This window comes from Camelina sativa, chromosome 20 (genome assembly GCF_000633955.1).
Source record: "Camelina sativa cultivar DH55 chromosome 20, Cs, whole genome shotgun sequence".
NCBI classification, from domain to species: domain Eukaryota; kingdom Viridiplantae; phylum Streptophyta; class Magnoliopsida; order Brassicales; family Brassicaceae; genus Camelina; species Camelina sativa.
In genome coordinates this window covers 287,599-312,869 of record NC_025704.1, presented here as the reverse complement: position 1 = coordinate 312,869, position 25,271 = coordinate 287,599, and the positions used below count along the sequence as shown (strand labels likewise).

General features: G+C 37.7%; 7 protein-coding genes and 1 pseudogene across 10 annotated transcripts; all 8 read left to right on the top strand.

Moving 5' to 3' along the window:
* LOC104768316 (protein N-methyltransferase NNT1) lies at positions 84-1,964 on the top strand. 2 transcript variants are annotated; one of them, XM_010492259.2, is made up of 7 exons: positions 84-241; positions 333-397; positions 665-798; positions 961-1,106; positions 1,229-1,300; positions 1,385-1,483; positions 1,570-1,964. In XM_010492259.2, exons 1-7 carry the CDS (start codon positions 184-186, stop codon positions 1,728-1,730), a joined length of 735 nt encoding a protein of 244 aa, XP_010490561.1. In that variant the 5' UTR covers positions 84-183; the 3' UTR covers positions 1,731-1,964. The 2 variants fall into 2 exon arrangements, with proteins under 2 accessions (XP_010490561.1, XP_010490560.1); XM_010492258.2 differs by having other exon boundaries at positions 1,564-1,964.
* On the top strand, positions 2,202-4,095 carry LOC109131124 (annotated as a pseudogene).
* On the top strand, positions 5,358-7,282 carry LOC104768315. The gene has a single exon (XM_019242115.1). It carries the CDS (start codon positions 5,398-5,400, stop codon positions 7,192-7,194), a length of 1,797 nt encoding a protein of 598 aa, XP_019097660.1. The 5' UTR covers positions 5,358-5,397; the 3' UTR covers positions 7,195-7,282.
* LOC104768314 (vacuolar cation/proton exchanger 4) lies at positions 8,525-11,576 on the top strand. The gene is made up of 12 exons (XM_010492255.1): positions 8,525-8,972; positions 9,076-9,143; positions 9,244-9,272; positions 9,571-9,767; positions 9,872-10,093; positions 10,208-10,384; positions 10,476-10,592; positions 10,678-10,731; positions 10,926-11,042; positions 11,155-11,242; positions 11,322-11,362; positions 11,554-11,576. The coding sequence occupies exons 1-11, from the start codon at positions 8,688-8,690 to the stop codon at positions 11,360-11,362; spliced, it is 1,395 nt and encodes a 464-aa protein (XP_010490557.1). The 5' UTR covers positions 8,525-8,687; the 3' UTR covers positions 11,554-11,576.
* Positions 12,206-14,737, top strand: LOC104768312 (thylakoid ADP,ATP carrier protein, chloroplastic). The gene is made up of 10 exons (XM_010492250.2): positions 12,206-12,759; positions 13,029-13,085; positions 13,182-13,244; positions 13,337-13,393; positions 13,492-13,575; positions 13,656-13,724; positions 13,807-13,919; positions 13,994-14,163; positions 14,248-14,326; positions 14,423-14,737. The coding sequence occupies exons 1-10, from the start codon at positions 12,325-12,327 to the stop codon at positions 14,544-14,546; spliced, it is 1,251 nt and encodes a 416-aa protein (XP_010490552.1). The 5' UTR covers positions 12,206-12,324; the 3' UTR covers positions 14,547-14,737.
* Positions 14,836-17,097, top strand: LOC104768313 (protein root UVB sensitive 5-like). 3 transcript variants are annotated; one of them, XR_764230.2, is made up of 11 exons: positions 14,836-15,141; positions 15,247-15,309; positions 15,416-15,576; positions 15,720-15,820; positions 15,955-16,025; positions 16,112-16,158; positions 16,239-16,317; positions 16,407-16,479; positions 16,610-16,712; positions 16,801-16,860; positions 16,980-16,997. XR_764230.2 is itself a non-coding variant. In XM_010492252.2 (11 exons), the coding sequence occupies exons 1-11, from the start codon at positions 14,990-14,992 to the stop codon at positions 17,087-17,089; spliced, it is 987 nt and encodes a 328-aa protein (XP_010490554.1). In that variant the 5' UTR covers positions 14,836-14,989; the 3' UTR covers positions 17,090-17,097. The 3 variants fall into 3 exon arrangements, 2 of the variants coding, with proteins under 2 accessions (XP_010490554.1, XP_010490555.1); XM_010492252.2 differs by having other exon boundaries at positions 16,610-16,699; positions 16,801-16,840; positions 16,980-17,097; XM_010492253.2 differs by having other exon boundaries at positions 16,801-16,840; positions 16,980-17,032.
* On the top strand, positions 17,478-20,169 carry LOC104768310 (protein root UVB sensitive 5-like). Its single transcript, XM_019241741.1, has 13 exons — positions 17,478-17,782; positions 17,888-17,950; positions 18,057-18,217; positions 18,361-18,461; positions 18,596-18,666; positions 18,753-18,799; positions 18,880-18,958; positions 19,048-19,120; positions 19,251-19,340; positions 19,442-19,501; positions 19,621-19,734; positions 19,831-19,891; positions 19,964-20,169. Exons 1-13 carry the CDS (start codon positions 17,631-17,633, stop codon positions 20,167-20,169), a joined length of 1,278 nt encoding a protein of 425 aa, XP_019097286.1. The 5' UTR covers positions 17,478-17,630.
* On the top strand, positions 20,079-23,990 carry LOC104768311 (protein root UVB sensitive 5). The gene is made up of 15 exons (XM_010492249.2): positions 20,079-20,329; positions 20,435-20,497; positions 20,604-20,764; positions 20,908-21,008; positions 21,143-21,213; positions 21,300-21,346; positions 21,427-21,505; positions 21,595-21,667; positions 21,798-21,887; positions 21,989-22,048; positions 22,168-22,281; positions 22,378-22,438; positions 22,511-22,629; positions 22,766-22,858; positions 23,422-23,990. Exons 1-15 carry the CDS (start codon positions 20,178-20,180, stop codon positions 23,665-23,667), a joined length of 1,530 nt encoding a protein of 509 aa, XP_010490551.1. The 5' UTR covers positions 20,079-20,177; the 3' UTR covers positions 23,668-23,990.

Genomic DNA, 25,271 nt, shown 5'->3' with positions numbered 1-25,271 from the left:
TTTGTACTATTTTAGTTGCCCTAATTAATGGCTTTTAAGGTTAAATTGGACTTTATTTTGCACGGAATTAGGAAATTTCCGGACACTCTAGGGTGCCCAGAGGGTCTCAGAGATGGGAACACGTCTATAAGCCGTTCGATCAAACGAGTCTCCCCGCTACCTAAAAAAAACTCAACGAGTGACATGGACATAGCCCTCTTCTCGCCGGCGTCCCTCTTCGCCGCCGACGGTGACTCCTCCGGTCAGTGATGCCTCCCCTCTTTCCTATTTCTGCTAGGATCGAATAGAGAGTATCATATATATTAGCGAAGTAAACTGTATTTTTTTCTCAGATGGAGAGACGACGACGGAGACGAGCCAGAGCTTCGTTGAGAGGAATCACCAGTTTCCTGGATTTGTAATTTTTTTTTCAATCCCAGATTTTACTCTGCTACCGATTCCTTGTTTTACTTTTATCTTCTCCGTTGAAGAGTGAAGAAACTTGAACTTCTGATTTCAGGGATTTTGAGTTAATATAGTGGTTAAGTTGATTTTTCTGACTAAGGTTTAAGTTTAGTGTCAGTTTTAGGCTTTTAGCCAAGTCTCTAGTTAGTTAAACTACTAGAGAGTACAGTTCTGTGTTGGTGATTGTGATTATATGTTTGTTATTTGAATCTTTGAGTAGGAATTGCAAATCCGGGAATTTGGTTTCCACCAGCTGAATGCAAACTTGCTGTGGCCAGGTACATTTGCCTTTGCTGATTGGTTACTTCAGCATCGACACTTGATCCAAAAGCGACGCTGTCTCGAGATTGGAAGGTACTTCCTTTGTCTTCTTTGTTTTGTTTGTGTGTGTATCGTTGTTCTTGACATCCCAACTATGATTGATTTGTGTCTTAGTAGTTACAAACTGCTTTTATATGCCAGTGTCGTCAGAGTCCACTGATCAGGCTTTTTTGTACTTATAAATCAATTTGGCAGTGGCACAGGGGCTCTAGCTATTTTTCTTAAGAAAGAGTTCAATCTCGACATAACCACTTCGGATTACAATGACCAAGAGATTGAGGATAATATTGTTCATAACTGTATTGCAAACGAGATTATCCCTTCCCTGCCTCATATCAAGCGTGAGTTTCCCTGCTTATCACTCTCTCAATGAACCACATTCTTATCTTATCTCTAGTAGAATGGCTAAGTATTGACTTGATAATTTCTGCTCATGTTTTTACATTCTTGTCTATTATGACAGATACATGGGGCGATGAATTTCCAATCTCGGAACCAGATTGGGATTTGATCATAGCCAGTGATATACTTCTATGTATGTAAATACCACTTTTCCCATTCTTTTGTATTGGAAAACTATCTATACATATACATTTTTTACATTTGTTTTTTTTCGCAGATGTGAAACAGTACCCAAACTTGATCAAGTCTCTCACTTTTCTTCTCAAAACCTACAAACCTACCAATGACGTTAGTCCAACAGAATGCAAGCTAAATGGTCAGTAGTCCTTTCTTTTGGTCATCACCACTCACACACAATAAAAGGAAAAGTCTTAACATTACTCTTTTTACCTGTAGGAGCAGACACAGAACTGCCTCGTCCGGTGTTCTTAATGAGCTGGAGACGAAGAATTGGGAAGGACGATGAGTCTCTATTCTTTACTGGTTGCGAAGAAGCTGGCCTGGAGGTGAAGCATCTCGGAAACCGAGTTTATTGCATCAAGCTTAGACAAGGCAGCCTCTGAAGACTAGGTTGACAAACTCATGAATCTTCCACATATGGTTCATCTCTGAAACTACCGTTCTGTTTGTTTCTCTGGCAGCTTATTTGGATAGGCTATTTGTGTCAAAGTTAAGGTGAAATGAGATACCGTCGATTCTTAACTAATGTTTCCCCTTAATCAATTGAATTGAATGGGTGGACGGACAAAAACTGTATCTCATTTTGTAGTATAATAGAACAATAGGTGGGAAAATTAGTTAAGGAATGAACATAGAATCAATATTAGCCTTTTCTTTCAAAAATGGAACATAGAATCATATTAGAACTTGAGAGAAACACACATAAAGAATCGCATTCTTGCTTTTGCGGTGAGAAAGTTTGTAATGAAAATAAACTGTGATTACTTGGCGTGATACATTATCTTTGTATACATGAAAGTCTTGGTCAGTGTGTATATATGTAGTCTGTAGCTTAAAATTAAAAAGGAAAAAGTAAAGACTTACAAGTCTTGAATCTGTTGGTAAACCCATGGATCATCTTGACCACGCTGATCATTCCTATCGACTCTTATGCCCAAACGAACGATATGAAAAAGAGAAAGATGGCAAAGTGATAACAATCAGTGGGAAAATCCATCACATAATGAATAGTTCATATTTCATTTCTGAGGCTGAAGAAGAAAAGTCCGATGCAAATCTCCACTCGCTTCTTTGCAAAAACAGAAAAGAAAGTTTAGAAGTGCACGCAACAGATAGGTGCTGTGCTTGTGGGCAAAAACTATTAGGTGAAACCTATTACGTCTGCAGCTATTGCGGCCTAATCTACCACAACGAATGTGTTGAGTCTCCTTCCGTGTTCCATTCCTCTGATCATCCAAAACATCCTCTTCAACTTGTCTCGATTCCCGGCATGTTTTTCTTTGAACATGATAAACGATGTTTTTCTTGTAGACATCGCCATTGCGAGCTATTTTACTACTGCTCTATTTGCGATTTCTCACTCCATCCAGTCTGCGAGAAGTCCAACATCCCTAACTGTAGACAGTCCAAAAAGGCATAAGCATACCCTCCATTACTTTCCCAGGAACTCCGGTCTGGTTTGCGATGTCTGTGCGTTGGTGGACGGTTCCGATTACTCATATGTATGTCTCCTATGCGATTTCTTTGTCCACAAACGATGTCTCGACTTACCATTTGTCATAAAGGTATCTCGCCACGATCATCGTCTCGCTTTTACTCCTACTCTTCCTTACAAAGAGCCGACGAAGACGACTGGTTGTGGAGTTTGTCATGCGACGATAAACGAGAATTACGGAGGATACTCTTGCACCAAGGAGGGATGCGTTTATGCACTGCATTCCAGATGTGCCATGCAAAGCGATGTGTGTGACCGGAAAGAACTTGAAGGAGAGCCTGAAGAAGTATATCAAGACACTAAAATGTTTGAGGAGAAAGGCGATGGGGTTATAGAGCATCGGAGTCATCCGCTTCATCTATTGCGACTTGAAAATATATCCCACCATGAAAGCAAGCCTTGTCAAGCGTGCAGACTTCCTTGGAATTATAATTACGGGCACGGCCATGATGTATATCGATGTTTGCAATGTGATGATTTCATTTTACATAAATCATGTGCATATCTTCCTCGTGTTATCCAATTTATGCTACACGTTCATCCATTGACTCTAGAACTCAGTTATACCACAACCGGGTTCCGATGTGTGAAATGTCGTCGTTACTCATCCGGTTTCGCATTTGTATGTCATGATCTTCAAGGGTGGTGTGAATATTATTGGGTGGTAGACACACTTTGTGCTTCTATATGTGAGCCGTTCCATCACCACTCTCATTCACATCCCTTGTTCGTCACCTGCGGTGAACACGAAACCAAAACATGTTCCATCTGTCAATCATCAGAGGAACAACCTTTAAACTGTGTGAAATGCGATTTTGTTTTGTGCTTTCGTTGTGCCACTCTTCCACATAAAGCGAGATACGAACATGATGAGCATTTGCTGACTTTTTCTTACCAAGAAGATGCAAGTGATCATGATGAGCTTTATGGGTGCGAAATATGCGAGGAAGATATAAACCCAAAGAATGGGTTATATGCATGCAATGAGTGTGGAGTCACACTCCACATCGAATGTTTACTAGGGAGAGATCCGTATGTCACGCCTGGATCATATTGGACGGGTGTTCTTCCCAACACTCATTCAACTCGGCCTATATGTAAAACATGCAAAAGACGTTGTCCTTACAAAATAAGGATAAATTCATCTAGCACAGGCGGCCCATACTGCTCTGTTGATTGCCTTGAAACTGATCGTCGCGTGGGAAGAGGCTTCTTTTATTTATAGGTTGAGCTGTATGCATGTATCAAGAATAGGATGGTATCAGAATCATTTCATGTTTTTATTTATTTAGAATTTGTCCGTAATGGATAAACAGCGTTCATGTAACAATTATTGGAAAAAAGAAAAGAAAAAAACCGTTATTGAGTTTACAAAACACCAAATGTAACACAATTTCATCTAAATTTGTGTTTGTCGATTTTCTTTTAAAAAAACTTTTTTAGTGTAAAAGCGCACGTTAAATATATTTATTTTTGACAATTCTAGAATTCTGTGTGTAAACTAAAACTGAGTTGAATTTTGATATTAAACACGTACGTATTTCTACAAACTTTTGGTATTTGTGGAAGAAGAAGGAAAAAACATTGCATTATGGGGTTTTTTAAAATTGCTCCATGTAGCCGAAAGGTAATAACAATAATGCTACAAGAAACTAAAATATAATGGTTTCGCTTTGCAAACGTAATTTTTTTAAGATGTCACATAGATATACAAAATTAATAATTCGGTAATTGTGTGGCTGATTGTTTGTTATCAAAGACATATGTAAAATTCAAAAATCACTTTTAGTTTAAGAAATTTCGATACAACTTTGATACAGACATCAAATAGTTTAAGAAATTTCGAGGGAGTTTCGCAAGATAAAGACATAAATTCATGTTTTAATTTGTTTGAGAACGTAAAGACGACTAGCTAATACAACTTTGATGAGTCAAGCGTACATAACTCCAATTTTTTGGTGTGTTTTCACTTAATTATTCGACGGTCATCGATATGTAATTTGTTTAATTCTACGAGACAGTAATGCTACACTCTATATTTTATTAGTAAAACACACATAGGAAGTATATTAGGTTGCGAAGAGGCTGGCCTGGAGGTGAAGCATCTCGGAAACCGAGTTTATTGCATCAAGCTTAGAGAAAACAACCTCTGAACAATATAGGTTGACAAACTCATGAATCTTCCACCTCTAAACTACCGTTGTGTTTGTTTCTCTAGCAGCTCATGTCGATTTGCTTTTTGGGTCAAATGAGATACCGTTACAGGGATGCCAAATCATCATTCCTCAGCTGTTGTGGCTTCTCGCTTAAAGATCAGTTGAAATTAAGAGGGAGAATTAATGACCAGTTAGTTAAGAAAAGAACATAGAATATATACTAAGCTTTTTCTTTTAAAAATGGGGCATAAAGAAAAGAACATAAATTGTGATACTTGCCGTGATACAAACTTGAAATGAAATGAACATATAAACCCTATAGCTTTAGCCAATTGTCTGTCACAACTTAACATTAAATCTAAAGAAAAAAGACGTCAAGTCTTAAATCTTCTGTAACCAATGGATCCTCTTGAGTACGCTTCTTCCTATCGTCTCTTATGCCCTGTAGAACGATTTGAAAAAGATAAAAATGGCCAAGTGACAACAATTAGTGGGAAAATCCATCACATAATCAAGAGTTCCTATTTCATTTCTGATGCTGAAGACGATAAGTCCAATCATCATCACTCCATGCTTCTTCGCAACAAAACAGAAGGTGAAGAGGACAACGTAACATATTATTGTTGGGTTTGTCAGATAGAGATGATAGGTAAAACCTATTATTTCTGCAGCTATTGCAGAAATCAGTACCACAAAGAATGTGTTAGGTCTCCTTCCGAGATCCATTCCTCTGATCATCCAAAACATCCTCTTCAACTTCTCTGGCTTCCCGAACCTTCCAGACAACATCAAACACAATGTTCTTCTTGTAGAAGGGCCCATAACGAGCTATTTTACTATTGCTCTCTTTGCGATTTTTCACTCCATCCATCCTGTGCGGAGAAACCAACATCACTTACTATAAACAATCCGAAAAGGCATAAGCATACCCTTCATTACTTCCCAAGGATGTCCACTTTGATTTGCGATGTTTGTGGGTTGGATGGCGATCACGGTTACTTATATATATGTCTCCTATGTGATTTCATTGTCCATAAACGATGTGTCGACTTACCATATGTCATAAAGGTATCTCGTCACGATCATCGCCTCACTTTTACTTGTAATCTTCCTTACAAAGACCCGACTGATTGTGGAGTTTGTCATGCAAAGATAAAACAAAATTACGGAGAATACTCTTGCATGAAGGAGGGATGCGTTTATGCTGTGCATTCTAGATGTGCCATGCAAAGTGATGTGTGTGACGGGAAAGAACTTGAAGGGGAGCCTGAAATAACATATGAAAAATCTGAAATGTTTGAGGATAAAGGGGATGGGATTATACAACATCCCACTCATCCGGGTCATCAATTGAGACTTGAAAAGAAAATTCACAATGAAAGCAAGCATTGTCAAGCGTGCAGACTTCCTTGTTATGATGATGCTGATTGTGGTGGTAATGTGTATCGATGTTTGCAATGTGATGATTTCATTTTACATGAATCATGTGCATATATTCCTCGTGTTAAACAATTTATGCTACATGTTCATCCATTGATTCTAGAACTCAGTTACACCGCAAGTTGGTTTCGATGTTGGCAATGTCAACGATACTCATGCGGCTTCGCATATGCATGTGGTATTCAAGAGAGGTGTAACTATATGGTGTTAGATACACTTTGTGCTTCTATATCTGAGCCGTTCCATCATCACTCTCACCCACATCTCTTGTTCGTTACCTCTACTCAATACGATAGTAAAATATGTTCCATCTGTCAATCATGGGAGGTACAACCTTTGAACTGTGTGAAATGCGATTTTGTTTTGTGTTTTCGTTGTGCCACTCTTCCACATACAGCAAGGTACCAGCATGACGAGCATTTGCTTTATTTCTCTTACGAAGAAGATGCAAAAGATGAGCTTTATGGGTGCGAAGTATGCGAGGAAGATATAGATCCAAGGAAAGGGTTATATGCATGCAATGAGTGTGGTGTCACACTCCACATCGACTGTTTACTAGGAAGAGATCCGTATATGAAGGCTGGACAAACTCGCACAGTAAACTGGGACAAAACAACGGTCCATGTTCTTCCCAACACTTATTCAACTCGACCTATATGCAAAACTTGCCGAAGACGTTGTCCTTACAAAATAAAGATAATATCATCTCACGTAGACGACCCGTTCTGCTCTTTTGATTGCTATAAAGGACAGTGATCAGGTATGTTGTTCCCAAATTAGACCGACGTAGTGTAACAGTTTTATATTTGCGTATGTATGGAATAAATTTTTAGTGTATGGTATAGATTTATTTTTTGACAAATACAGAATTTAAAATAAATCAAAACCGAGTTGAATTTTTGATTTGGTCCGGTCTAGAGTGTCTTTATAAACGTTTTCCTACAACTTTGATGGTATTTTTCGGATGTCACATATAAAATTCAATTATATTAAGGCTACTTATTGATACAGACATCAAATAGTTTTAGAAATTTCGAGGGAGTTTCGCAAGATAAAGACATAAATTCATATAATAATTAGTTTATAGAAGATGATTCGTAAATTTCGTGGGGGAATAACACACGTAAAGACTAATGCAACTTATTTAGATGAGTCAACCGCACATAACTCCAATTTTTTTGGTGTGTTTTCACTTTTATGACCGTTATCGAGATGTGTGATTTGTTTAATCTATGAGGATCGATGCATGTAAATTAATCCCCTACGTAAACTCTTCATTTCATTAATTAGTATAACACATAGGGAAATTTATAAAAAGTATTCATCAAGTCACACAAAAATTGAGTCCAACATGTGCAAGGAGACACACAAAAATTCCAAATCATTTATATATATAGTTGCAACTTGCGCGGGATTGAAGCCATTCATTTCTTCTTCTTATATGTATAGTAGTTCTCATTGTAGAAAGGTAAAAATCCGTAGAGATCATTGTATTCATGAGTAATGTATCTATACTACATTGACATTCAGAGCTGGACTTGAACACATGTTTTTGAAACATTTCAATGGGACCCCACTTTGAAGGGCCCCCACTTATATATGAATGAAAAAAAAATTGATGAAAATCTTTAATAGAAACAAGAAAAAAATGGTAATATTTTTTAAAAAAATTGAAGTTTTTGTTAGTTTTTTTTAAAAATTTAGCAATATGTTTTTAATACAAGATTTTTTTTATTAAATGATATATATTTACTTTGTAGGTTTTGATATTATGAAAGTATAAATGTCATTTTACCTAGAAAAATTGTCATTTTACCTAGAAAAATTGTCATTTTACCAAAAAAAAGTGCAACTTTTTCTTAATTTGTATAGGGCCCCCAATTTCATTGGTCTGTCTCTGAATACATTGGGTGAATATATCCAAATATACAAGAGATATACATTGTGAAGATCTAAACCTATCTTATAAAGATTTATGTATATCTTTATCTAACACTTATATGTATTTTTATAAAATGATATATTGACATAAATGATAAACACAAACATTGACCAAAAATGTAAAAAATAATATACAAAGACGTCAACAACAACAAAAAAGGATATAGAAAGAAACGTTCGTTCACACGCGTTCTGTTTTTAATTTTAATACAAATATAAATACAAAACCGAGAAAAAAAAAAAAAAAAACAGATTCAAAGGGAAAAACGTAAAAAGGTGCTTTTGACCAGAGAGAGTCAACGAATAAAATGTCTTGGATCAGTACGGAATCGTCTACGAATTTGTCTCTGTTAGAGAATGGCGGAGGAAGTGCTAAACCGACGGCAGAGACGTCGAGGCGTGTGCGGAGAACGGTGTCTGCGTCGTCGATGATAAGGAAGAGATCGGATCTGAAGCTGATCTCGAGAGTTCGTTGGGAGTTTCTGAGACTAATCTTGACGAATCTTCAAGAAGTTCTTCTCGGTACCAAACTGTTCATTCTCTTCCCAGCCGTTCCTCTCGCCGTTGTTGCTCACCGTTATGGATGTCCACGTGTAAGTTTTTCCAACTTTTTACAAACCATAACAAATAAACATTAACCGGAATTTTATAAACCAAACATTAACTTCATTCATGTAACCAAAACCAAAAAAACAGGCGTGGGTGTTTGCGTTGAGCTTGCTGGGATTGACACCTTTGGCCGAACGTATCAGTTTCCTCACGGAGTAATAATAATTATTCTTCTTTTTTCATTCTACTAAATAACGTTTTTTATTTTAAAATTAATAATTATCTACAATTTTTTTTTTTTTTTTTTTTTTANAGGCAAATTGCTTTCCATACCGGTCCAACAGGTGATCATTTAAAATTTCGTTGACTATTATCTTATTTGAATCGAACCGGCCTGGTTATCCAGCACAAAACCGAAGTTAAATGAATGCCTTTTGTGGTGCATTGTCAAACGTACGGTAGATTTAAAATCTTTTAGAGTGCACTGATCTCTTGAGATTATCCTGGATTTGATGACAGTATTGACATGCAAGCTAAATATATGGAAAGGAAATTGGAATGTAGTGTGAAAGTTTTTTTTTGTGTGTGTGTTTTCTCCCACTTATATGACAATTTTGTGAATTAATTTATGAATGAATGAAGTTGGGGGATTAATGAACGCGACTTGTGGGAACGCCACGGAGATGATAATAGCGATTCTAGCGGTTGGACAAAGAAAGATGAGAATAGTGAAACTCTCACTTCTTGGCTCTATTCTCTCCAATCTTCTCTTCGTCTTAGGCACTTCCCTTTTCCTTGGTGGTCTCTCTAATCTCCATAAACACCAATCATTCGATTCAGTACGTTCAAAACTTACTCTCTTTCAAATTAATTACTCCGATCCTTAAATATATACATGTATCATCTTATCATATGCATGTTTCGTAATTGTTTACAAGAACAGAGACAGGGAGAAATGAATAGCATGTTGTTGTATCTGGCGCTCTTGTGTCAAACACTACCAATGATAATGAGATTCACAATGCAAGCTGAAGACGATGGATCAGCTGTTGTTGTGTTGTCGAGAGTAAGCAGCTTCGTTATGCTCGTTGCTTACTTGGCTTTCCTCATCTTTCACCTCTTCTCTTCTCATCTCTCTCCTCCTCCTCCTCCTCCTCTTCCTCAGGTTCTCTCTCTCACACACTGACACTCTCTCTTATACTACTCTTCAATCATATATCTTGTGCAGTTGTGCTGCTTCTTATAAATTATATATGTGCGTCGGTTAATTATATAAAAGAGGGAAGAAGAAGAAGAAGAAGAAGAAGAAGAAGAAGAGGACGTGTATGACGATGACGTGAGAAACAAGGAAGAAGAAAAAGAAGCCGTTATTGGAATGTGGAGTGCGATTTTTTGGCTTATTATAATGACACTTCTCGTTGCTTTGCTCTCCGAATACCTTGTCTCCACTATCCAGGTCTGTTAATGTAGTATTTTCTTGAATACTTAAATTCGATTGATTCCAATTTAAGTTAACTTAAAACAAAGTATAAATATGAAATGGACAGGACGCAGCAGACTCGTGGGGATTATCAGTGGGATTCATAGGAATCATATTGTTACCAATTGTTGGTAATGCAGCTGAGCATGCTGGAGCTGTCATCTTCGCCTTCCGTAACAAACTCGTATGTTTTACTTCGTTTCTTCCCTAATATATTACATCATATTAGTAAATTCATTAACATTCACATCAACCCTCTTTATCATTAGGATATAACTCTTGGAATTGCTCTCGGGTCTGCAACGCAAATTGCTTTGTTCGTGGTAGGCAAATCGATTTAACACGTTTTTTTATATATACTTCACTGAGTTTACAAACTTGGCTCAATTATCAAGTTAACTTGGCTCAATTATCAAGTTTATAGGATTTCTTTCATAAACTTGTACTAATACTAAGAAAATATTTCATTATGGTTCACTTTTCTTACAACAATATCTAATTTCAAATTTGAATGTAGGTACCAGTGACAGTGTTAGTGGCATGGACAATGGGAATAGAAATGGACCTTAACTTCAACCTCCTTGAGACCGCTTGTCTTGCCTTGTCCATTATCGTTACTTCCTTAATATTGCAGGTGCAATTTCATTTTTGTACGCATTAAAAATATAGTATATACACTGTGAATCTTGAATATATAGTTTTATTAATATATATATATATATATATATTTATTATATGATAAATAGGATGGGACGTCGCACTATATGAAAGGCTTGGTTCTTCTCTTGTGTTATGTTGTCATTGCGGCCTGCTTCTTTGTCTCTAACTACTCAAGTAAGTTTCTCTTCTCATTACTTACTGTTCGGTATGAATTACTCACTATGATATTGACTTTGTGTTTTCTCGATTGCAGCCGAAACCAATACAACTAATCATAGATTGACGACAAGCTAGGTAAGCTATATATGTTTAATTAAATATATCAAATACTTCATGCCACATTTCAATGATATACGAATAGTTCTCAATGTGAAAATAGTAATAATATACGAATGCTTAAACCAACTTCTAGAATGTTAAATCATTTTCAGATTCTCAGACTACTTAATTCTATATTGTGATATATGGTTCATATCTTTTTGCAGGTAACCCGACGACTATTGTTTTGTCTTTTTTTTTTTTTTTTTTTTTTTTTTTTTTTTTTTTTTTTTTTTTTTTTTTTTTNATTGTTTATTAATTTTACTACATATTTAGTTCTTGAATTTACATTGTGTAAGTAAATTTTTTTTTTTTTACGGAATGTATATTTATAAATCATTTTTATCAACGATACGATTCCATAGAGATCTCTATAGTTAAGGTAAACGTATAACAACTTTTGCACCACGATATATGTAGTTTGATATCTGTTGGTTTCACGTGAGATATATATTATGGTATGAATGTACATATTGTCAGCAATTTTTTCATAAAAGTTGGAATCTGTTTTTTTTTTTTTTTTTTTTTTTTTTTTTTTTTTTTTTTTTTTTNCAAATCTAAATGCCGTTTCATGGGAAACATATCAGAAGATTCAAAAGCGTTCAACGCTATTTATCATTTTCGTAAAATCTGAAAATTTAATTACACGGGACTCACCGTTACTTATGGCCGGAAGTTATATTTTTCTTAATGGTCTATATTCCAACTTCCCAAGTCTCGGAAAAGCCCAACTGAGCCCACTAATTTGACTAGAACTTTTGTTTGGATCCCATTATTAAAAATATATAACTGTTTAATTTACAGGAATGCCATCACCGGTGACAATTTATACAACTTTTGTTGCAACAAAAACAAATAAAAAAATCTCAATATTCCTCTCAGGCGAGAGATTTTAAAGAAGCCCAGAAAAATAAGATAATCCTAAAATTTGATCCGCCATGGGAGAAGAGAAGTCTCTACTTCAATTCCGTAGTGTTCCTTCACTCAGGACCTCTGATTTTGCACTCACCGACGAACCTTCATGGAGCCTCGGGAACAACGTGTCATCAAATCGCCGGACGGTGAACAAAAGAAGCGGTGGTGGCGGTTTTACCAATTTCGCCTCCTTATCTGTAGCGACTAGGAGAGATCGGAAGGAATCTCAGTTTAACGGTGGGAATGACGGCGGAGGCGGAGCATTCGCGTCGGTTTCGGTGGTGATTCGCAAGGAGGAGGATGAGTTCGCGCCTAGTTCGGCTCAGCTCTTGAAAAATCCGGTCGCTTTACTGTCATTCGTACCGAAAGACGCCGCACTGTTCTTCGCCGGAGCGTTCGCCGGAGCCGCCGCGAAGTCGGTGACGGCACCGCTTGACCGAATAAAGCTCCTAATGCAGGTAAGATTAACAGACCTCTCTTCTCTCATTCTCAACAACTTTAAGGTTTTCTCGCACGTGTCTTTTCTTTTTTTTACTCCTCGTGTCTTTTTAAAAAAAATGGTGGACTTGGTGAGCACATCAATACGCTGTCGTTTTGCACTAGTTGTTGATGTTACATGGATGATTCTATGGAGTATGAGTGATTGTGTTCTTTGTTAACAGACTTGCAGTAATGTCTTATTGATTCTTACAATCCAATAGTAAATTCTTGTTGATTTAATTTATAGACACACGGTGTTCGAGCTGGACAACAAAGTGCTAAGAAGGCTATTGGTTTCATTGAGGTTATATACTTAATCATGTCATGTTAAGAGGACTGTTTGTTCTTAATTATTGTAAAATGTTGTTGATTTGGTTTTTGCTTGGAATTGCTGCTGCAGGCGATTACTCTTATTGGAAAAGAAGAAGGTCTTAAAGGTTACTGGAAAGGAAATTTACCTCAGGTACTAACAATTTCTTGGACTCTTTTTGAAATAAAAAGGTGTGTAAATTTAGTATAGTTTGATTGCACATAATCTTAGTCTGAATTTTCCAGGTGATAAGGATCGTGCCTTATAGCGCAGTCCAGTTGTTTGCTTATGAAACATACAAGGTAATCTAATCTTTTTCCATATCTGACTTTGGTTGTATGAAAGTTTTAGAAATACAACTCTGTTTTCTGAACATTTTTTCCCTTTTTGTGTTTCTTAGAAACTCTTTAGGGGAAAAGACGGTCAATTGACTGTTCTCGGAAGGCTCGGTGCTGGTGCTTGTGCTGGCATGACGTCTACTCTGGTAACTAACGTTGTTTTATAGGCCTGAATGAGTTTGTCTAAACTTAATAATGCCTTATAGAATCTATCTTCTTTATTCAGATTACATACCCTTTAGATGTGCTGAGATTGAGGTTAGCTGTTGAACCAGGTTATCGAACCATGTCCCAGGTATGATCATCGCATCATATCACACACCAACTGTATGTTCCACAAATTCATCACAAGTTTAAAAGGGACATGTCATATTTAGGTTGCCTTGAACATGCTGCGGGAGGAAGGACTTGCATCATTCTATAAAGGTCTCGGTCCTTCGCTTTTAAGTATAGCTCCTTACATTGCCATCAACTTCTGCGTCTTTGATCTGTAAGTCTGCTAACAGTTAAAACATTACCCCTGGAGATTTACTAGATTGTTAACATGTTCGATATCTCCTGCAGGGTAAAGAAATCTCTGCCAGAGAAGTATCAACAAAAGACGCAATCATCTTTGTTAACAGCAGTAGTCGCTGCTGCTATTGCAACTGGTACTTGCTATCCATTAGATACCATAAGAAGACAGATGCAATTGAAGGGTACTCCATATAAATCAGTATTAGACGCTTTCTCAGGTAGAGGAATATGTTTTGATTCTTTCCTTCCATAATGGTAGTTTCTGGTGACTTACCTTTTTTATCCTCAAAACTGGTGTGCAGGTATCGTTGCGTGTGAAGGAGTTATTGGCTTGTACCGTGGCTTCGTTCCCAATGCACTCAAAAGCATGCCAAACAGCAGGTAGTTAAGTTACTGTTTTGTTATAAAAACCAGCTTTTTTGTTTTCTTCTTGTTTCAGCACTAATAATTTTGGAATCATCTGTCGTGTTGTTTCAGTATTAAGCTTACTACATTCGACATCGTCAAGAAACTCATTGCAGCGAGTGAGAAGGAGTTCCAAAGAATCGCGGATGATAACAGGAAGAAAGCGAGTCCTAACACAACAGATGAACAAACCTGAAACCCTGATTTTGGATTTCTGGAAGGTCATATTTTCCACAGTAATCTTATGACCTTTGTTAGTGTGTGTTTTGTATTTCTTAATGTAATAAGTTGTATTCCTCCTCCTAATTCATAATGTTCCTAGAGCTTAAAGAGTGTGTGTTACAGTTTATGGTAAGGTAATAAAATGTCTGTTTGTGTCCGATTTAACCGGTTTGTGTCCGAGTATATAAAAACGCTGTCGTTTTAACGCTGTCGTTTTAACGCTGTCGTTACTCTTAAAAATTTAAAACGACAGCGTTTTTACCGGAATCGGGTCATCTATTTGGCGGTGGTTGCAGACGAGGAAGGTGAGGAGATTAGCAGTTCAAAGAGCAGCTGTCGACGACGTGTCTTGTTTAGGCTACTTGACTCCGGCGAACTCCGAACCCTAAAACCTAGCTCCAAAATATAATTTTCTTCATGTACTGTACTTTGCGATTTCCCTTGCCTCTTCACATTCCCCGAACTCGAACAAAGGCGTCTTGTAAGCCGAAACGACGCCGTGTGGAGCACTTGCGATGCTGTGTTCAGCCTAGTCTTCGTGAAGATGACGAAGAGGCCGATGATAGGAGGTGAATGAATCGTCTTTATTCAACTTCTTCCTGGTTTGATGGAATGGGATTTTGATTATTCTGTAATGATTGATTGTAATGTAATGATGATAACTTGGTTCTTAGTGTTGGAGCTCAAGGACGAGTTTCGATTGTGGTAGAGAGATACGGAAACGGCACTTCAAAAAGGTGAGTTTCAGGTTCTTTGATCTAATCTTGTTGCCTGAGCGAGGATTCATCTGCTACAAGTCTTTACCTGTGTTTGAACATACCACTTCTTCTTGTTCTTCTGCAGATATTTGCTAGATGATGATGATGATTCCCCTTTACAAGGCTTTCTCGAGGAGCGTGAAACTAAGCCTGATAACAAATCTCAGAGCTCAAATTCCTCAGAAACCAACACGCTTTGGCTTCCAGATGTTGTTAAGGATTTTGTTTTTCCCACAGGCTTTCCTGGTTGGTACTTTTTAGCTCTTTAAAGTCCAACGTAATCTTTCATTCTTTTCCTTGTTTGGGATCTCAGAATGCCAAACTTGTAGAGGTTTTGTAGAATACTATTTATGGGTCAGTGAGTTAATCTCGTAAATCACATTGTGCAGGGTCTGTTTCAGATGATTACTTGGACTACATGTTGTGGCAGTTCCCTACCAATGTTACCGGGTGGATTTGTAATGTATTAGTCACTTCAAGTCTTCTCAAGGTATGTCCAGAAACTTTTAGTATATTGCCTTCTCTTGTCCTTGCTACAAACTGCTCAAGGTCTTCTTATGCTTGGAAATGTTCTAAAAATGGATGTTTGCAATTTTTTTAAATATTTATCATGCAACTATTCAGGCGGTTGGCGTTGGCTCTTTCTCAGGAACTTCTGCTGCCGCTACTGCTGCTGCTTCCGCTGCAGCCATCAGGTTTACTTTGAATGCAAATTTAGTTTGTCTGTTGCTACAGAATTTTGTTTCTATAGTTTTTTCAAACCGATCTGTTGTCTCTTCAGATGGGTGTCCAAGGATGGAATTGGAGCTCTTGGTCGTCTTCTTATTGGTAGGGAAACCATGGGAAGATTAATAAATGTTCATGGAGTTATCTTAGAACCTCTAGAGTAAGAAGAGTATGTTTTCCAGGTGGACGTTTTGGTAGCCTTTTTGACGATGATCCCAAGCAATGGCGCATGTATGCAGATTTTATTGGCAGTACTGGAAGGTTTGTTGTAGATGACTAAAAGTCTTGTTGATCAATATTTTGGTTTAAACTACGTATAGCATCAAATTGGTTTTTGTTTTGTTATGCAGTTTCTTTGATCTGGCTACACAACTATATCCAACCCAGTTCCTACTGCTGGCATCCACGGGAAATCTAGCCAAGGTATTCCTTATTGCAGTTTCCTTTTTCCTGCCAGCTGCAAATCCTTGATTCATATAGATTTTATTAAGGATTCGCGTCAGCTAAGCTTTAAATGACAGAGTGCACATACTTAGTTTTTAATTCGAAATAGGCTGTGGCTAGAGGATTGAGAGACCCTTCCTTCAGGGTGATTCAGAATCACTTTGCCATCTCAGGGAATCTTGGAGAGGTAGCAGCCAAGGTATGCTTGTCATGTATGTGTAATCAAAACCCAAATACGAGAATTGAGTAGTTATGGGCCACTCTATTACCAGAGTCTCTAATTTGTGTACAACGTCTCAGGAAGAAGTGTGGGAAGTTGCTGCTCAGCTAATTGGTCTTGGTATCGGCATTTTGATCATTGTATTTTTCTATTTTATTGGGTCATTTCCTCAAAATCTATTCATTATTTAGAGGTTCCACTGGATCTCGGATAAATCATTTTCGTGGTTTCATATTGTATACTTATAATCTTGATGCAGGACACGCCAGGCCTTGTAAAGTCATTTCCCTTTGTGTCACTTACATGGACGAGCATAAGACTTGTTCATCTCTGGCTACGCTACCAGTCACTTGCAGTCCTGCGATTTAACACAGTAAGAGTTTTAAANGAGTGAGAAGGAGTTCCAAAGAATCGCGGATGATAACAGGAAGAAAGCGAGTCCTAACACAACAGATGAACAAACCTGAAACCCTGATTTTGGATTTCTGGAAGGTCATATTTTCCACAGTAATCTTATGACCTTTGTTAGTGTGTGTTTTGTATTTCTTAATGTAATAAGTTGTATTCCTCCTCCTAATTCATAATGTTCCTAGAGCTTAAAGAGTGTGTGTTACAGTTTATGGTAAGGTAATAAAATGTCTGTTTGTGTCCGATTTAACCGGTTTGTGTCCGAGTATATAAAAACGCTGTCGTTTTAACGCTGTCGTTTTAACGCTGTCGTTACTCTTAAAAATTTAAAACGACAGCGTTTTTACCGGAATCGGGTCATCTATTTGGCGGTGGTTGCAGACGAGGAAGGTGAGGAGATTAGCAGTTCAAAGAGCAGCTGTCGACGACGTGTCTTGTTTAGGCTACTTGACTCCGGCGAACTCCGAACCCTAAAACCTAGCTCCAAAATATAATTTTCTTCATGTACTGTACTTTGCGATTTCCCTTGCCTCTTCACATTCCCCGAACTCGAACAAAGGCGTCTTGTAAGCCGAAACGACGCCGTGTGGAGCACTTGCGATGCTGTGTTCAGCCTAGTCTTCGTGAAGATGACGAAGAGGCCGATGATAGGAGGTGAATGAATCGTCTTTATTCAACTTCTTCCTGGTTTGATGGAATGGGATTTTGATTATTCTGTAATGATTGATTGTAATGTAATGATGATAACTTGGTTCTTAGTGTTGGAGCTCAAGGACGAGTTTCGATTGTGGTAGAGAGATACGGAAACGGCACTTCAAAAAGGTGAGTTTCAGGTTCTTTGATCTAATCTTGTTGCCTGAGCGAGGATTCATCTGCTACAAGTCTTTACCTGTGTTTGAACATACCACTTCTTCTTGTTCTTCTGCAGATATTTGCTAGATGATGATGATGATTCCCCTTTACAAGGCTTTCTCGAGGAGCGTGAAACTAAGCCTGATAACAAATCTCAGAGCTCAAATTCCTCAGAAACCAACACGCTTTGGCTTCCAGATGTTGTTAAGGATTTTGTTTTTCCCACAGGCTTTCCTGGTTGGTACTTTTTAGCTCTTTAAAGTCCAACGTAATCTTTCATTCTTTTCCTTGTTTGGGATCTCAGAATGCCAAACTTGTAGAGGTTTTGTAGAATACTATTTATGGGTCAGTGAGTTAATCTCGTAAATCACATTGTGCAGGGTCTGTTTCAGATGATTACTTGGACTACATGTTGTGGCAGTTCCCTACCAATGTTACCGGGTGGATTTGTAATGTATTAGTCACTTCAAGTCTTCTCAAGGTATGTCCAGAAACTTTTAGTATATTGCCTTCTCTTGTCCTTGCTACAAACTGCTCAAGGTCTTCTTATGCTTGGAAATGTTCTAAAAATGGATGTTTGCAATTTTTTTAAATATTTATCATGCAACTATTCAGGCGGTTGGCGTTGGCTCTTTCTCAGGAACTTCTGCTGCCGCTACTGCTGCTGCTTCCGCTGCAGCCATCAGGTTTACTTTGAATGCAAATTTAGTTTGTCTGTTGCTACAGAATTTTGTTTCTATAGTTTTTTCAAACCGATCTGTTGTCTCTTCAGATGGGTGTCCAAGGATGGAATTGGAGCTCTTGGTCGTCTTCTTATTGGTAGGGAAACCATGGGAAGATTAATAAATGTTCATGGAGTTATCTTAGAACCTCTAGAGTAAGAAGAGTATGTTTTCCAGGTGGACGTTTTGGTAGCCTTTTTGACGATGATCCCAAGCAATGGCGCATGTATGCAGATTTTATTGGCAGTACTGGAAGGTTTGTTGTAGATGACTAAAAGTCTTGTTGATCAATATTTTGGTTTAAACTACGTATAGCATCAAATTGGTTTTTGTTTTGTTATGCAGTTTCTTTGATCTGGCTACACAACTATATCCAACCCAGTTCCTACTGCTGGCATCCACGGGAAATCTAGCCAAGGTATTCCTTATTGCAGTTTCCTTTTTCCTGCCAGCTGCAAATCCTTGATTCATATAGATTTTATTAAGGATTCGCGTCAGCTAAGCTTTAAATGACAGAGTGCACATACTTAGTTTTTAATTCGAAATAGGCTGTGGCTAGAGGATTGAGAGACCCTTCCTTCAGGGTGATTCAGAATCACTTTGCCATCTCAGGGAATCTTGGAGAGGTAGCAGCCAAGGTATGCTTGTCATGTATGTGTAATCAAAACCCAAATACGAGAATTGAGTAGTTATGGGCCACTCTATTACCAGAGTCTCTAATTTGTGTACAACGTCTCAGGAAGAAGTGTGGGAAGTTGCTGCTCAGCTAATTGGTCTTGGTATCGGCATTTTGATCATTGTATTTTTCTATTTTATTGGGTCATTTCCTCAAAATCTATTCATTATTTAGAGGTTCCACTGGATCTCGGATAAATCATTTTCGTGGTTTCATATTGTATACTTATAATCTTGATGCAGGACACGCCAGGCCTTGTAAAGTCATTTCCCTTTGTGTCACTTACATGGACGAGCATAAGACTTGTTCATCTCTGGCTACGCTACCAGTCACTTGCAGTCCTGCGATTTAACACAGTAAGAGTTTTAAACTGTATTTTTTTACAATCCCTAATTCCCAGCATGAGAATACTCAGATAAGTGAAAGTACTTTTTGAATTGAAATATTGCCAGGTAAATCTCAAGCGTGCTCGTATGCTAGTTGAATCTCATGTTGTACATTCCATCGTACCAGGTAAGAATGTTTCTCCCTTTTTCCAGCATATATTCAACCTCCAAGTAAGACCCATCTTCTACTAATTTACAGGATATGTTGACTGCAACAAGCGAGAAAACATTTTGTTGTGGCAGAGATTCATGAAACCTCGGATCATCTTTGGTGTATCTCTTGAGGAAGTATCTGGTCTGGAAAANGAGATTAGCAGTTCAAAGAGCAGCTGTCGACGACGTGTCTTGTTTAGGCTACTTGACTCCGGCGAACTCCGAACCCTAAAACCTAGCTCCAAAATATAATTTTCTTCATGTACTGTACTTTGCGATTTCCCTTGCCTCTTCACATTCCCCGAACTCGAACAAAGGCGTCTTGTAAGCCGAAACGACGCCGTGTGGAGCACTTGCGATGCTGTGTTCAGCCTAGTCTTCGTGAAGATGACGAAGAGGCCGATGATAGGAGGTGAATGAATCGTCTTTATTCAACTTCTTCCTGGTTTGATGGAATGGGATTTTGATTATTCTGTAATGATTGATTGTAATGTAATGATGATAACTTGGTTCTTAGTGTTGGAGCTCAAGGACGAGTTTCGATTGTGGTAGAGAGATACGGAAACGGCACTTCAAAAAGGTGAGTTTCAGGTTCTTTGATCTAATCTTGTTGCCTGAGCGAGGATTCATCTGCTACAAGTCTTTACCTGTGTTTGAACATACCACTTCTTCTTGTTCTTCTGCAGATATTTGCTAGATGATGATGATGATTCCCCTTTACAAGGCTTTCTCGAGGAGCGTGAAACTAAGCCTGATAACAAATCTCAGAGCTCAAATTCCTCAGAAACCAACACGCTTTGGCTTCCAGATGTTGTTAAGGATTTTGTTTTTCCCACAGGCTTTCCTGGTTGGTACTTTTTAGCTCTTTAAAGTCCAACGTAATCTTTCATTCTTTTCCTTGTTTGGGATCTCAGAATGCCAAACTTGTAGAGGTTTTGTAGAATACTATTTATGGGTCAGTGAGTTAATCTCGTAAATCACATTGTGCAGGGTCTGTTTCAGATGATTACTTGGACTACATGTTGTGGCAGTTCCCTACCAATGTTACCGGGTGGATTTGTAATGTATTAGTCACTTCAAGTCTTCTCAAGGTATGTCCAGAAACTTTTAGTATATTGCCTTCTCTTGTCCTTGCTACAAACTGCTCAAGGTCTTCTTATGCTTGGAAATGTTCTAAAAATGGATGTTTGCAATTTTTTTAAATATTTATCATGCAACTATTCAGGCGGTTGGCGTTGGCTCTTTCTCAGGAACTTCTGCTGCCGCTACTGCTGCTGCTTCCGCTGCAGCCATCAGGTTTACTTTGAATGCAAATTTAGTTTGTCTGTTGCTACAGAATTTTGTTTCTATAGTTTTTTCAAACCGATCTGTTGTCTCTTCAGATGGGTGTCCAAGGATGGAATTGGAGCTCTTGGTCGTCTTCTTATTGGTAGGGAAACCATGGGAAGATTAATAAATGTTCATGGAGTTATCTTAGAACCTCTAGAGTAAGAAGAGTATGTTTTCCAGGTGGACGTTTTGGTAGCCTTTTTGACGATGATCCCAAGCAATGGCGCATGTATGCAGATTTTATTGGCAGTACTGGAAGGTTTGTTGTAGATGACTAAAAGTCTTGGTGATCAATATTTTGGTTTAAACTACGTATAGCATCAAATTGGTTTTTGTTTTGTTATGCAGTTTCTTTGATCTGGCTACACAACTATATCCAACCCAGTTCCTACTGCTGGCATCCACGGGAAATCTAGCCAAGGTATTCCTTATTGCAGTTTCCTTTTTCCTGCCAGCTGCAAATCCTTGATTCATATAGATTTTATTAAGGATTCGCGTCAGCTAAGCTTTAAATGACAGAGTGCACATACTTAGTTTTTAATTCGAAATAGGCTGTGGCTAGAGGATTGAGAGACCCTTCCTTCAGGGTGATTCAGAATCACTTTGCCATCTCAGGGAATCTTGGAGAGGTAGCAGCCAAGGTATGCTTGTCATGTATGTGTAATCAAAACCCAAATACGAGAATTGAGTAGTTATGGGCCACTCTATTACCAGAGTCTCTAATTTGTGTACAACGTCTCAGGAAGAAGTGTGGGAAGTTGCTGCTCAGCTAATTGGTCTTGGTATCGGCATTTTGATCATTGTATTTTTCTATTTTATTGGGTCATTTCCTCAAAATCTATTCATTATTTAGAGGTTCCACTGGATCTCGGATAAATCATTTTCGTGGTTTCATATTGTATACTTATAATCTTGATGCAGGACACGCCAGGCCTTGTAAAGTCATTTCCCTTTGTGTCACTTACATGGACGAGCATAAGACTTGTTCATCTCTGGCTACGCTACCAGTCACTTGCAGTCCTGCGATTTAACACAGTAAGAGTTTTAAACTGTATTTTTTTACAATCCCTAATTCCCAGCATGAGAATACTCAGATAAGTGAAAGTACTTTTTGAATTGAAATATTGCCAGGTAAATCTCAAGCGTGCTCGTATGCTAGTTGAATCTCATGTTGTACATTCCATCGTACCAGGTAAGAATGTTTCTCCCTTTTTCCAGCATATATTCAACCTCCAAGTAAGACCCATCTTCTACTAATTTACAGGATATGTTGACTGCAACAAGCGAGAAAACATTTTGTTGTGGCAGAGATTCATGAAACCTCGGATCATCTTTGGTGTATCTCTTGAGGAAGTATCTGGTCTGGAAAAGTCTGTTTCTAAGGTAATATTTACCTTTCGTTTTACCTGTATCCATCTGTAATTTTGAGAGAATAATCTTAAGTTTATTTTATTTATATATATTTTCGGATATAGTTCAATTTGTTAATCCAACTTCTTGGAAACCTTTATTTGTTCAGGTGAAAGCACTCCTTAAAATATACACAGAGGAGAAATATATTCTTACGTTGAATGGGTTCAACACGAATACCGAGTTTTATGTATCCTTTAAGGTATGTGTGTGTGGCCTTATAAAATGACTTATCAGCACTTGCATCTATCGCCTCAATCATGTGACCCATTCTTGTTCTTGCATTGTGGAAAAAAATTCAGATTGAGTCATGATTTAGTTAGCGATTAGTTGATGAGAGTCTTAAGACTCATTCGTCTTTAACTAATTAAGCATATCAAGTGTGGATGATTGCATATTGAAAGAGATCATAGAGCTGATATACAGTCTAATCATTTGAATAAGCTACTTGAGAAAAGACAAATACGAGGCAGGGAGTTGGTTCTCAGAATTATTGGCTTAATCGAGAGGAAAATGGTTATTCACCTTGTTGAAGAGTACTCTCGGTTGGTTATCGTTCGGGCTAGAGTCTATCTTGTAGTCTCTTATAATCTCTGGACCCATCCTTTACGTTTTTCATTTCTCGTTTTAAAACTATGTTACTTTACATAACTTCTTGGTTTCTTTCTCGTATTGCTTTGTCGAGTAAAGCAAATCATATATATATCGTGAGTTTACGCATTGTTTTTGCCTTTTAGTTCATGGATGTGAAACTAATTAATGCAGGTGAATGCCACAAGCAGAGACGTGTTGAGATGTCTTTGGCAGGCATATTGGTTAGAGGAGAACATGGAAGGAGGCTTAAAAGACAAGGATAGTGTGTACCAGTGGCTGAAGCAAAGCTTGTCGGAGATGGACAACAAGTTTGATGATTTCTTGTTCAAGTTGGATACTGGTGGATGGAATCTACGTGAATCTAACTTGAAGATTCCAAACAAAGTCCTCATCGAGCACGAATCTATCCCTCTCTAACATTTGATTGTTCGATTCTTTCAGACTCATCACGGAATCTCTTTGAACAACACTGAGGTAAATAATACCAAATCCTGTCAATTTGAAAATCTATTAATATATTAGGCGTCTATTGTAGGTAATTAGTAGAATAACATTTGTTTGGTACAGCTAATATAGTTAGGATATATCAGGCTGTGTATGGCAACTTGTATTGTTATGACCTGATCCATATAAAAGTAAGAGTAAAAAAACAAACGGGTATAATATCTAATAAGCTAGTGTGGATAGCAAAAAGACAAATGGTGAGGTTTTTTTAAGGCAAATGATAGTGATTATGATTCCTCCTTTGTTTGTACTTGAGTCGTCACCATTATTGTGCTTGCGTTTAGTTTAGAACTAAGAGGTGGCCTGCCCGAGTTTAAAAACAAAAAGACAACAACAACATTTTATAAATTGATTTGTATATTTACAATAGAACCAAAAAACATGCGTTTATCAGCTATTATAATCTATGTATAATAATAATAATATATCAAATTGTAACCTAATTTGTTTATTTTATTTTCTATAGAAAAAAATACTCTACGGATTCAATTTGTAGTGGAGTTATCTAACATACTAGAGCAAACTAAAGGTAAATTTACTATATTTGTGTGTGACAAGAGAAAAGCGAAATCGCTTTCGCTTTATTTGTGTCTTCATTACCATTGTTTGAATTAGCGGTGTTTTTGAGTCATTATCGCAAATTCAATTTGGTTTCCCTAATAATGATAAGCAATCAATCATGTTGTCACGAACATAAACTATTATTGTTTGATTCCCTTGCCCCTCACGGCCTCACCCATATTATTCATTCATTCATTCATTCATTGTAAAAGCACACGTATTCTGAAAAAAAACGAAATTATTAGTATAAGCCAAAAAAAAACTACATATGGTCTTGGGAGATCCAAGCATGCAAAGTAGTAGTACATTCTATAAGTCATCGATTTCAGGATAAACTAGGGTCGACTTTATTTTACCGTATGGAAATAGAGACACGTACATCAAAGGGAGCTAGTGTTTGGACTTTGGACATACAGACCGCTAATGTATAGGCCACGTGTCGAGATTTCCAGCGGCAGCCAAAACACACGTCGGTCAGATACTTCTAGCCCTCTTCTCACCACGAATGAAGCCCACTTCCCACACTCACCGCCGCCTATAGCAGCGACACACACACGTCCTGTCACCGGCATGTCACTGTCACCTCATTAATTTTCAGTGTACTGTAAATAAATAATATTATCCTATACTTGTTAGGTGGGATCCCAACGGGAGGGCTTTCTGGTAATTTACGTTACTACTTTGTAGAAGCTTATTTTTTTTTTGTAGTAGTAGTAGTAGTAGTAGGAGAAGTGTTGCCGTTCCTTCTCGAACAAAAGCAACAAAAAAAAAATAAGAGCTTTAGACGACGCTCCTCCTCTCCTCCTTTTGTATATATTTTTGATATTTATTACTTACGTGTGCTCTACGCGAATATCTCTCTCTCTCTCTCTCTCTCTCTCTCTCTCTCCTTCTCTTGTTCCTGTCGCTACCTTGTGGTTGAGTAAAAAAAAAATCTCATAAACCCCCCCCCCCCC